Genomic DNA, 12,867 nt, shown 5'->3' on the forward strand with positions numbered 1-12,867 from the left:
TGAGCACCTGCAGAGATGGATGGGGAAAGTTGGCTATCACCACGATGTCGCATGTGGTTAATGTGATCTGTGCAGAATCATGAGAGTTAATATGATATCATGAAAACAAAACCAGAAACCCTGTAGAATACATTCTTAGCACAATAGAAATGAAGCAATGGTACATTACCAATACATGTTATGGTCATGTGTGAGGTATAAAGATGACAAGGCTGGGTGCCAGTGGCTCACACCTGTCAGCCTAGTTCCTCAGAAGGCTGAGATCTGAGGATTGCAGTTCAGTGTTAACCCAGACGGGAAAGGCCATGAGACTCTTCTCTCCAATGAACCACCAGAAAAGTGGAAGTGGTAGGGCGTTAGCCTTGAGTAGAAAAGCCCAGGGACAAGGCCCAAGCCCTGAGTTCAAATCCCATGACCAAAAAGAAAGGGAAGTACTGAATGGTACCTTATTGTCACCAGACATGGACCAGTGCACAAGATGTGCAGATCATCAGTACGCCAACCCTGAGAGAAGCCGCTGCCTGCTGAAAGCTGAGGGCTTCCTGGCTTATGAAGACCCCTTGGGCACGGCTCTGGCCTGCACCGCTCTCTGCTGCTCTGCACTTACAGCTGCTGTTCTAGGGGTGTTTGTCAAGCACCAAGACACCCCCATTGTCAGGGCCATTAACCGGGCCCTCAGCTACCTCCTGCTCATCTCCCTCACCTGCTGCTTCCTCTGCTCCTTGCTCTTCCTGGGCCGTCCCCACACAGCCACCTGCATCCTGCAGCACAGCACATTCGCAGTGGTCTTCACCGTGGCTGTGTCCACGGTCCTGGCCAAGACCCTCAATGTGGTTCTGGCCTTCGCGCTCACAGCTCCAGGCAGAAGCACCTGGCAGTGGCTGGTGTCCCAGGCTCCGAACCTCCTCATCCCCATCTGCACCCTCCTCCAGGTGACTCTCTGTGGCCTCTGGCTGGGGACCTCTCCTCCATTTGTGGACACAGATGCACACTCTGAATATGGCCACGTCATCATCCTGTGCAACAAGGGCTCCCTCACCGCCTTCTACTGTGTGCTGGGATACCTGGGCGGCCTGGCCCTGGCCAGCTTCACGGTGGCTTTCCTGGCCAGGAACCTGCCTGACACCTTCAATGAGGCCAAGTTCCTCAGCTTCAGCATGCTGCTGTTCTGCAGTGTGTGGCTCAGCTTCCTGCCTGTCCACCACAGTGCCAAGGTGAAGGCCATGGTGGCCATCGAGGTCTTCTCCATCCTGGTCTCCAGTGCGGGCCTCCTGGGCTGCATCTTTGCCCCTAAGTGCTATGTCATCCTGTTAAGGCCGGAGAGAAATTCTCTGCATAGACTCAGGGATAGACCCCATTCTGGGAGAAACATAGGCTTAAAAACATAGGCTACCTAAAATTAATGAAGGGTCTTAGACAAATCTGTTCTGTTGCTCCAGACAGGTGTTTATACTATGGGATATCTTTGAACTTCTTTTCTCCAGTTGTGCTGTAGTCACTACAAATTGTAACCCACATTCCTGTAAGTTTGCATTGTATTTTAGGTAGTAGCTGTGCCTCTAATTTAAACTATGTCTAATCCTGCCAATCCCTTCCATGCATCTGTCTTGTCTTCTTTTGTCTTCCCCTTTGCTCTCTGTTATTTTTTCCTAAACGTTATCCTGATCAAATTCCTGTCTAAGCCTTAGTAGTGCTGAGTTCTCGAACTCACTGACATTTTTCTCCCTTAAAAAGTTCTGTCTTGCCTGGAGTCAGTGACTCATACCTGTTATCCCTGATACTCAGGAGGCTGAGATCTTAGGATCATGGTTCAAAGCCAGCCTGGGCAGGAAACTCTTTGAGACTCCTATCTCCAGTTAACTACGAGAAAACCAGAAGTGGTGCTGTGGTTCAAGTGGTTGAGTGCTCGCCTTGAGCTGAAGAGCTCAGGACCAGCACCCAGGCACAGAGTTAAAGCCCCACGACTAACAACAACAATAAAAAGGTCTGTCTTGAATAAATATGTTGACGATAGCATGTTTTGTTAGCTACTAGTGTATTTCTACTTACACATTTGCGTTTTGGAGTATTTTCTAGTCTATTTTTGCCAAATCTTTTTATAATAGGCCTTCAGACTTGAAGAATAGTACAATTAGCTGGTTATATGTAACCAGAGTATCTGTATGTAGCTGTGAGATATGCAGGATGGCCTAGGGAAAGTAAGGCAAAAACTAAAAGTGAACCCCAGCCTGTCACCATGCATTAACATCAACTCAAAATGCATTAAAGACCTTAACATCAAACCGGAAACTCTGAAACTACTGCACAGGCAGGAATTTCCTGAATAGAGCCCCAGGGTCATCATAAATTGGAGAGAGATTCGACAAATGGGACTACCTTAAAATAAAAAGTTTCTGCACAGCTAAAGACATAGCTACCAAAGTAGAAAGACAACCAACTAATTGAGAAAATATATTTACCAACAATATATCAGATAAGGGTCTAATATCCATTATATACGGAAAACTCCAGAAACTAATCCCTCCCAAATCTATTAAACCAATCATTAAATAGGCAAAGGAGCTAAAGAGAGACTTCTCAGAAGAACAGATAAAAATGGCAAAGAAACACATGAGGAAATGTTCATCATCCCTAGCTATAAAGGAAACGCAAATAAATACAACCTGTGATACCACCTTGCCCAACTCAAAATAACCTATATCCTAAATTCAATCAATGACAAATACTGGAGGGGATGAGTTCATTGCTGGTGGGACAGCCAGTTTGGAAAGCAGTCTGGAGGGTACCTCAGAAAGCTAAATATAGACCTCCCATGTGATCCAGCCATAGGCATCTACCTTGAGAACAGGAACCAAGAAACAAGGACACATGCACCTCTATATTTATTGCAGCACTATTCACAATAGCCAAGACATGGAAACGACCCAGATGCCCCACTCCAGATGAATGGATCCAAACACTGTGGTACCTATATACAATGGAATATTATGCGGCCATTAGAAAGGACAAAATAATGGCATTCATGGGGAAATGGATAGAACAGAGAGACAAATGGTCTCCCTGATATGTGGATGTTAAATACAAAATGCAAGTCGATTCCACAAAGTAGACAAGACTGAAGAAACAAAGGACCCCCATGCAATTTGTCATATCATCTCAAAATGACTCCATGTTCTTGACCACATATATGGTGTGTGTGTGTGCGCACGCACAACTGAGGGAAGGTAGGTGGAAGGCACAGAAATATAGAAGATAGGGGCCCATCAACCGCACTGGACATAGATGAAAATGAGCTAAGCAACTCAAGGGCAGCAATGGGAGGGAGGGAATGAGAGGGAAAGAGGGAATAGCTTACACTAAGCAAAAGGAAAGAAATGTGCATATCACCTGAGGTGGAAGAAATAGTTGTATTCTCAAAGCTTATAGAATTCACAAACATTATAGACCATGATCATGAAATTTTGTCTTGTGAAGTTTAAAATGTGCTTGTGACTTTAAGTGAAATTTGTGAAATGTATGTAATTAATCTCAATGAAAAATTATTTTTAAAAGGTTCACTGATATTTGACTTGGTTTGCGTTTGAACTATGACCCTCAGATCTCAGAATTCCTAAGTATCTAGGATTTTAGGAATCCTAGAATTTTTTGAGAGGAGTTTTTTGGAGATAATATTCTCAGATACATTCCTGCCTGGTTGGCTTCTAACTGACAGCCTCAGACTGCAGCCTCCTGAGTAGAATTACAGGCATGAGACACTAGTAGCAGATATATTTCTTTCCTGCTTTTTGTTTTGGATTTTGTGTGTGTGTGTACCCAGGTGGGCAGAAAGTAAATATTACTTATAGTAGTACATAGGAACATAATTGGCATTTTGAACACATATTTGATCAAATCTCAACCACAACAGCTTTAATTAATGAAAATTCTCATCCCCAAATATCTGGGAGAAGTAATAGTTTTCTGGCTTTAATGAGACTTATTTCGAAGGATATGAAGGATAGGGTGACAGAGTGCAAACAGAAATGTAGTCATTACCTGAGTCATGAAACTGTAGTCCCTCTGTACATCACCTTAAGAAAAAAAATTAAAAATATAAAAGACTCACAGATTTCTTGCTAGACTGGCTTCTAACTTCCATCCTCTGATCTCAGCCTTTGACTAATAGATTGACCAACAGGATTGCAGGATCCCAGTGTGAAGCTTACTTTCTTTCTTTCTTTCTTTTCTTTTCTTTTCTTTTTTTTTTTTTTTTGGTATGCATGGGTGGCCAGGAAGTGAATATTTCTAGTAGAGCAAATAAAGTATGGCCTGCATTCTTAAAGCAAGTTTAATCAAATCTCAACCACTGTGGTTGAACTACTGAGAATCCTTACCGCAAAGATGTGAGAGACATAGAAATGGTTCTCTAGCCCTCAGTGGAGGCCATTTGGTATTTGGTGTTGAAATTTCCCCCCTTATATTCCCCCAGAATATGATTTATGTATGTTTGATCTTGGTCTACTACCTGAGCCACAATTCCACTTCAGGGTTATTTGGAGTTTCAAGGGCTCTCCTGCCAGGCTGGCTTTGAACTGTGATCCTTAGTTTTCAGCCTTGCTGAGTAGGTAGGACTCTTGCCATGAACAATACTCTCATTCTTTAATGCCAAAAATGGTATCTTTCTACTCATGCTTTTCCATTCCATTACTGTGGGATAGTCCCACAATATAGACTTTTGTTTACAACCATTAAGACAAACAAGATAGTAACTGGGTGCAAGTGGCTCACATTTGTAATCCTACCTACTCAGGCTGAGATCTGAGGATCACGGTTCAAAGCCAGCTTGAGCAGGAAAGTCCATGAGACTCTTATCTCCAATAAACCACCAAAAAACCGGAAGTGATGCTGTGGCTCAAGTGGTAGAGTGCTTGCCTTGAGCTAAACAGCTGAGGGACAGTGCCCAGGCCCAGAGTTCAAGCCCCACAACTGCCAAAAATGAAAGAAGAAAAACAAGATTGTTGTCCAGATCACTCCAGGCTGAATTCACTCCAGACTCCTGATGTTGTGTGCACAAGACCTATGTAACCCCCCCCCCCCAAGCACTCAGCAACTCCTGGATCTCCAGAGCTAAGGACTAAACCGCCTATCTCTTCCATGAACCCTGATGTTTGGAGGTTTTGCCCCCTGGAGAATGCATTTCTGTCCCTGCTTTCATTTCTGCTATTGAGAAGAGATTGCAGGAGAGAGCCACCATACAACATAGGCAGAGCAGAGAGGCCAGCAAGATCCTTTTCTGTGACCACACAAGAACCATCTGGTTCCAGCCTGTGATCGGTAGTTGTTCTGGTAATGACAGAAAGTGATACAGATCTGGACCTTCTGGGTTATCTCCATGTCTCTCAATGCCTGTGCCAAGCCAGCCCAAACCTTGGGCTACCGCTAAGGTAGCTCCCCAGAGGGGCAGGATAGAGTCCCCATCTCAAATGGCCCAGCCTGGCCATGTGGCTCAGGAGGCTCTGCAGGGCAGACAGAGATGGGGTTTCTGTCAAAACGGAAGAATCTGAGCTGGGAGCACTGGCTCAGGCTGGCAGGATGGCTGAGAGATGGGCATCAGTGATGGCACAGTCCAGGATTGCAAGGGTGCCAGCTGGCTACTTAATTCAGGATGGCTTGCAGAGGCTCAAGAACAAGTATGTTCATGTATAAACTCCTTAAACAGGTGCTTGAGCATTGGGACAGGAACCAAATGTTGGCTTCCTTTAGTGGACATGAACTCAGAGACAAGGTCTTCAACAGCTTCAGGCTCTTGAGGATGGAGGGCAAGTTTTCATCAGGGAAGATCATATCATACACATGAAGTTCCTGGAGATGTTGCAGGTGCTCCAGATATGCCCCAAATTTCCAGGAATATGAGAAATTCTTGGGACTAAATACGTTGAAGTAGCCACCTATCTTAGAGAAGTTAAGGATGCGGAGGTTCTTCATCTGCCCCAGGTAAAGGGTAAGTTTTCCCATAGTTTGTGGGTACCAAAATTCACTCACCCCTAGTTCCTGGATGGAGGTCTGCCTCACCACAAGCAGAGTCTGCTGGATTTCAGAGATGGAGCCACAGCGAATCTGGAGCTTCCTTCAGCACAACTAAACTCATTGTTTCCTCTTTCTGGCTGACACATGGGAGCACATAGGCATGCTGATCATCCTGGGTACCATCTTTGATGATCAGGATCATGGTGATCCTCAAGGGCTGTTCATCATTGCTCAACCACAACTCTCTGTGGGATTATCAATGAGGACCTCTCGAGACGAACTTTGGGCCAAGGAGAGATATCCCTTTGTCCAGATCTCTTGAATACTTGCAGTTTCCACTGACTAGGAGGCTCCTTCTTGGCAAGTAGCAGATGGAGTCCATCCAGGACAGCATGGAAGGTTTCTAGATTTCTAGGAAGCATATCCTTGGGCAAGGATCACAGGGCTCAATACCTTTGGGTGTATTACTACACAATGACACTTGTTGAGGTGGTTGATGGTGGCACATTACAGTAATCCTAGCTACTCAGGTGGCTGAGATCTGAGAATCAGGTTCCAACCCAGCCAGCCTGGGCAGAAACGTCCCCATGAGACTCTAATCCCCAATTAACCACTCAAAAACAAGAAGTGGTGCCGTGGCTCAAAGTGATAAAGAGCTAGCTTTGAGCAAAAAGAGCTCAGGGACACGGCCAGGTCCTTGAGTTCAAGTACAACAATGGAAAAAAAACCAATGTGCTTATTGAAAGGAACTGCAAGAAATGGAATGTACCATTTGTAGTTCCCCACCCCCTTTCATTTATTCCCTTTTGTCACTTTTTTTATTCTGTACCCTTTGTCTTATTTATATTTTTCTGATTTGGGGAAGAGAAGAAGTGGAGAAACAGTGGGACAAAGGGTGTCCTGATTCATCAGTGATATTAATCACACACTCTGTTGGAAATGAACTTTACACCTTAGGGGTGATGAAAGTGGGAAGGGGGGATTGGAAGGGAATGTAGAAGAGGGTGACACTGTGTAAAAGGAAATGTACTTATTTTCCGAATCATGGAAATGTAATCCCTCTGTACATCACCTTCACAATAAAATTTTAAAATATTAAAAGAACGAGTCTCCCAGACTTTCCTGCTAGACTGGCATGGAACTGCCGTCCTCTTATCTCAGCCTGTTGAATAGTACAATTACAGGCAGGATCCACCAGATCTCAATGTGATCCTTCTTTTTATCTTTCTTTCTTTTAGAGTGACTGGATGATCAGGAAGTGAATATTTCTTATAGAAGAACAAATGAATTGTGGCCTGCATTTTCAAGGTGCCTTTCATGAAATCTGAACTGGTATTAGATATTGACATTTGTCATCCCAAGTATGTGAGAGAAGCAGGAAGAGTTCTCTTGCTTGCATGGAATGTCTTTTGGCATTTGGTTTTGAATTTCTTCCCTAGTTTTTCTACAAAATTTGTTTTATGTATGTTTGAGGTTGGTCATGGAATTTTTTTGAATTTTTCTTTTGTTACATTTTGTTGTTCCACCTGTGGGGCTTGAACTCAGGGCCTGGGTACTGTCCCTGTGCTGTCCTGCTTAAAGCCAGCACTCTTACCTGAGCCACAGCCCCACTTCTGGCTTTTTTGGAGGTTCACCTCAGATGAGCATCTAGAGGCCTTTCCTGCCCTAGCTGGTTTTGAATTGTAATCCTCAGATCTCAGACTTGCTAAGTAGCTAGAATTTGGGGGTGGGGGGACGGATAATACTCTCATTCTATGGTGTCTTTCTACTTCCTATTTTCCTTTCTTTTACTTTAAAATAAATTGATTGGCTCATTATACATTAAATAGTATAGAGTGCTGGGCTGCCCCAGGTTTAGAGGGTTTACACATAATCATTTAGGAAAACAAGATCATGTTCCAATTCTTTCCAAGCTGAATTTCTCCTGATTCCTGATGGTGTGTGCACAGAACACAAGCACCCATAAAAACTCAACAACACAGCCCAGCTTCTTTTGCAAATGTATAAAATGAACTGAACACAAAAGATTTCCCACCTAATTCCTCAAGACATTCCTACAGATGTCCCCCTGCCCTGAGCCTGCAAAGAACGTGAAAAGAACATCCAGCCCAACTTACAGCTTCCAACAAGATACCTGGAAATTCTATCTCTGCAGTTCTTTCCCTCCCTCTCTCCTTCCTTCACACCCAACTTTCCTTCACTCCATTCCTTCTTAGCTTTTCTCCTTCCCTCCCACCTTCCTTCCGTCCCTCCTGCCTGCATTCCCTCCTTCCCTTCACTCCCTTCCCTCTTACCTTCCTTTCTTCCTTCATTCCTTCCCTCCTTGATTCCTTCATACCTTTCTTCCTTCTTCCCTTCTTTCCTTACTTTGTCCTCTCTCCCTCAGTCACTGCCTTCTCTTCTGCCTGGCTGCCTTCTTCTCTTCCTTTCTTTTTTTATTGTGTGCTGAACTTGGACTTGCACTCAGGGCCTTGGGAGTATTCCAAGTTGCTTTATGTCAAGGCCAGTGCTCTACCAATTGAGCCACAACACTAATCACCCAATTGGTAAAAAGCTCTCACCGATTTTTGTCCCAGAATGGGTTTTAACTGTGACCCTCAGATCTCAAACTTTTTGAGTGCCTTCAATTCTAGGAATCCTAGAATATTTTGTGAGGAGTTTCTTGGAGACAGTACTCTCAAATATATTCCTGCTTGGCTGGCTTCTACCTGAAACCCTAAGATATCAGACTCCTGAATAGGATTACTATCATGAGATGCTAGAAACGAATGCATGTTTTCTTCTTTTTGTGTGTGTGCATGTGTGTGTGTGTGTGAGTGTGTGTGTGTGTGTGTGTGTGTGTGTGCACGCATGTACATGTGTGTTCCTCTGTGGGTATAAAGTGAATTTTATCTTAGAAGTGCAAAAGAACTGTGGTTTGCATTATGAAGGCACATTTGATCAAATCTCAACCAATACAGATTTATCTATTGAAAATTCTTATCCTCAAATATGTTGGAGAATTAGAAAGAGTTCTCTTGATTTATAGAATGTCATTTGGCATTTGATGTTCAATTTTTCCTCAAACTTAATCCCCAGAATTTGATCTATGATTGACCCATGTCATAAGTTTGTTTGTTTGTGCCAATGTTGGCAAGTGCTCAATGCCAGCACTCTACTAGTTGAGCCACAGTTCCACTTGTGGCTTTTTTGGAGATTCACTAGAGATGAGAATCTCAAGGACTTTCCTACCCAAGCTGGCTTTGAACTGTGATCCTCAGATCTCAGATGTCCTGAGCAGCTATGCTTCTAGGTGGAACCAATACACTCATTTTTTTGGTGCTGAGAAATGATATCTTTTTACTCATGTTTTTCTTTTCTTTTTATTTATGATTGATTGATACAGAAATTTATAGATAATAACGGATGTTCTCACAGCTTAGATTGGCCCACAGCAAGATCTTGTTTCAGTTCTTTCCAGGCCTAATATACTCCAAATTTCTGAGAATGTGTGTACAGGGCACATGGACCCAAAAGCACTCTTAAACTCCTGGGGCTTCAGAGTTATGTTTGACCTGAAAAACTAAGGACCAGATGCCCTGTGTCTTCCAACCACATTGAACTTTGGAGTTTGCTAGGCCTGGAGAATGCACTACTGTCCAGTCTTTCATTTCTGATGCTGAGAAGAAATTCCAGGAGAGATGGCCAAACTACACAGGCAGAGCAGAAAGCCCAGGAAGATCTTCCTCTGTGACCACCCAGGAACCATCAGGTGCCATGCTGTAGGACTGGCACTTGTTTCGGTGATGACAGAAACGTGTACAGATCTGGACCTTCTGGTTTGTCCCGATATCTCTTAATACCTGTGCCAAGCCAGCCCGAACATTGGCAAATCTCTCATGGTCAATGTACCTTTGCCTCCACTCTTGTGGGCGGTAGCTCTCCAGAGGGGCAGGATAGAGCCCTCGTCTCAAATGGCCCAGCCTGGCCATGTGGCTCAGGAGGTTCTGCAGGGTGGCTATGGAGATGTGATTTCCATAGAAACTGAAGAGGCTAAGCTGAGAGCATTGGCTCAGGATGGGCAAGATGGCTGAGAGCTGGGCGTCATTGATGGCACAATCTTCCAGGGCCAGGGTCTCCAGGGTTCCCACCACTCTACCCAACAAGGCTTTCAGGGGCTCAGAACTGAATGACTCCATGGGCAATCTCCTCAGACGCAGGTGCTTGAGCTGCCTGGAGCAGGGACACTGGGACAGAAAGCTCAGGTCAGCTTCCTTCAGCAGACATGAACTCAGAGACAAGGTCTTCAAAGGCGGCAGGCTCCTGATGATGGCGGGTATATTTGCATTAAGCAAGATAATGTGATGCACATGAAGCTCCTGGAGATGCTGCAGCTGCCCTAGATGCTCCCCTATCATCCAGGGATACCATAAATTCTTGTGAGGGTGACTGTAGAAGTCGCCACCCATGTTGTAGAAGTTGAGAATGTGAAGGTTCTTCATTCGACCCAAGTAAGGAGCAAGTTCTTTCATAATTCCTGGATGCCCGAATTCACTCACCACAAGTTCCTGGATGGAGTCCAGCCTCACCACAAGCAGAGCCTTCTGGATTTCAGAGAAGGAGTCAGACAGAATCTGCAGCTTCCTGGAGTAGAGCTGTACTTGTTCTCTCCTCTCCCTAGCCCACTGGAGCAGGTAGGCTTGGAGAGTGTCCTGGGCGCCATCTTTGATGGTCAGATCCATGGCTATGGTCAAGGGAGGCTTTTCAGTCATCCCTGAGCAGTGGCTCTCTCTTGGCTTGTCAGTGAGGACATCCGGACAAGATAGTCGGGCCATGGAGGGGTAGCCCTGTATCCAGATGTTGGGGTGCTCCTTCCGCAGGTCGAGGACTTGCAGTTTCCACTGACTGGGGCGCTCCTTCTTGGCCAGTAGCAGATGGAGCCCATTCAGGACAGCATTGAAGGTTTCCAGGTCTGGAGACTCTGCCAGGTCCCCCAGGGGGAGGCAGGAGAAGGGCCAGGCCTGCACCAGGGCCTTCTGCACCTCTGTGGGGCCCTGGGCATAGACCTCTATGAAGAGCGAAGGGAACAGCAGCAGAGGCAGATCTTCCAGGGCAGAGATGGCCAGGGCCTGGTTGCTCAGCAGACTCTGCATGGCCAGATGCTGGAGCGAGGGAGGGGCTCCAGTGCTCATCTTGATGGACCAGAATTGGACCAGGTGTGCAGGGCTCTCTGAATCACAGCAAGTTGAGGCACTGACTGCAGGATTCAGAACTCTGCTTCTGTTCTCCATCCCTAGGCATCTTTAAAGCCCAACCCCTTCCCCTCCCCATTCCATATCTGCCAATCAGAGAGCAGCTTCTGATGGGATTTCTGAGTCACACCCAGCACACCTTGGTTGGGTGTTTCACTTGAGATCAATTCAAACACTGGTTTAACCAAAAAATGATAGGATTAAAGGCCTGTCCCACACAGCCTAGCTTTTCTTTGAAATGTAAATCACAAGAAATGTACGCATTATCCTGCCCATGTAATTGTAACTCCTCTGTACAGTATGTTCACAAATAAAATAAAATAAAATTAAAAAAAAAGAAATGTAAATCACACTTTACCAAAATGACTTCCCACTCTTATACTTTAATCCCTTCAGACTTTCCCACAGATGTTGCACGGCCCTGAGCTACAAAGCATGCAAGGAGAGAAGTCACCCGAAGTTGTAACACCCACAAGACATCAGGAAATTGTTCTCTGGATTTCTTTCCCTCTTCCTTCACTTCCTACCTTCCTTGCTTCCTTCCTCTTCTCTTTCCTTCCTCTCATGTTTCTTTTTGTACCCATTCTAGAACTTTAACTCTGAGCCTGGGTGTTGTTCCTTATCTTTTCTTTGTCAAATGTAGTGCTTTACCACTTGAGTCATAACAGTACTTCTCCCTTTTCTAAGCAGTTGATTGGAAACAATAGTCTTCTGGCAGAGAAATCCCTGTTTAACAGAGAACCATAGTATAAAAAGACAAGTCATGGCCCCCCAAAACATGGATAAATGGCAGAAATTACCAAACACTTCTCAATCCTAACTATTCATATTCATGGACTTTATCAATTAAATGACATAGATTGACTAGGTGGATCAGACAGCAAGACCCATTTATCTTCTGTTACCAACAGGCACACATTGCCCAAAGAATCAAACAGATTCTGAATGCGAAAGGCTGGAATAAAAATCTATCAAGCAGCCGGGCGCTGGTGGCTCACGCCTGTAATCCTAGCTACTCAGGAGGCTGAGATCTGAGGATCGCGGTTCAAAGCCAGCCCGGGCAGGAGAGACCATAAGACTCCTATCTCCAATAAACCACCAGAAAACCGGAAGTGGCACTGTAGCTCAAGTGGTAGAGCACTCGCCTTGAGCTGAAGAGCTGAAGGACAGCGCCCAGGCCGAGTTCAAGCCCCACGACCCACCCCCCCCCCAAAAAAATCTATCAAGCAAAGAGCCCCATAAACGGGCCAGAACAACAAAACCAATGGCAGATAAAACAGACCTCAAATTAAAATTACTGAGAGGAGATCTTTCCTACAGGAGGACATAACAATTCTAAATATCTATACACCAAATGCCAGAGCATCCATTTTCATCAAACAGATACTACCTCCCCTAAAACACAGGACTGTCAAACAGCAAAACAACCAAAAAAAAAACAAACACAAACAAACAAGATTGAAGCTGGGCACCGGTGGCTCACACCTGTCATTCTTACTACTCAGGAGGCTGAGATGTGAGGATTGTGGTTCAAAGCCACCAGGGCAGGAAAGTCCATAAGACTCTGATCTCCAGTAAACCACTCAGAAAACCAGAAGTGGCACAGCGGCTCAAGTGGTAGAACGCTAGC

At 45.0% G+C, this 12,867-nt stretch overlaps 2 protein-coding genes across 2 annotated transcripts; one reads left to right on the top strand and one right to left on the bottom strand.

The window, feature by feature from the left end:
- The first annotated feature begins 461 nt into the window (after positions 1 to 461).
- Positions 462 to 1,388, top strand: LOC138820090 (vomeronasal type-2 receptor 116-like). Its single transcript, XM_070011736.1, has one exon. It carries the CDS (start codon positions 462 to 464, stop codon positions 1,386 to 1,388), a length of 927 nt encoding a protein of 308 aa, XP_069867837.1.
- Positions 1,389 to 9,695: 8,307 nt separating this feature from the next.
- LOC138820091 (PRAME family member 8-like) lies at positions 9,696 to 11,177 on the bottom strand. The gene has a single exon (XM_070011738.1). The coding sequence runs from the start codon at positions 11,175 to 11,177 to the stop codon at positions 9,696 to 9,698; it is 1,482 nt and encodes a 493-aa protein (XP_069867839.1).
- Between the last annotated feature and the right edge of the window lie 1,690 nt (positions 11,178 to 12,867).

This window comes from Dipodomys merriami, unplaced genomic scaffold (assembly GCF_024711535.1).
Source record: "Dipodomys merriami isolate MVZ:Mamm:240054 unplaced genomic scaffold, mDipMer1.0.p SCAF_84, whole genome shotgun sequence".
Taxonomy (NCBI): Eukaryota; Metazoa; Chordata; class Mammalia; order Rodentia; family Heteromyidae; genus Dipodomys; species Dipodomys merriami.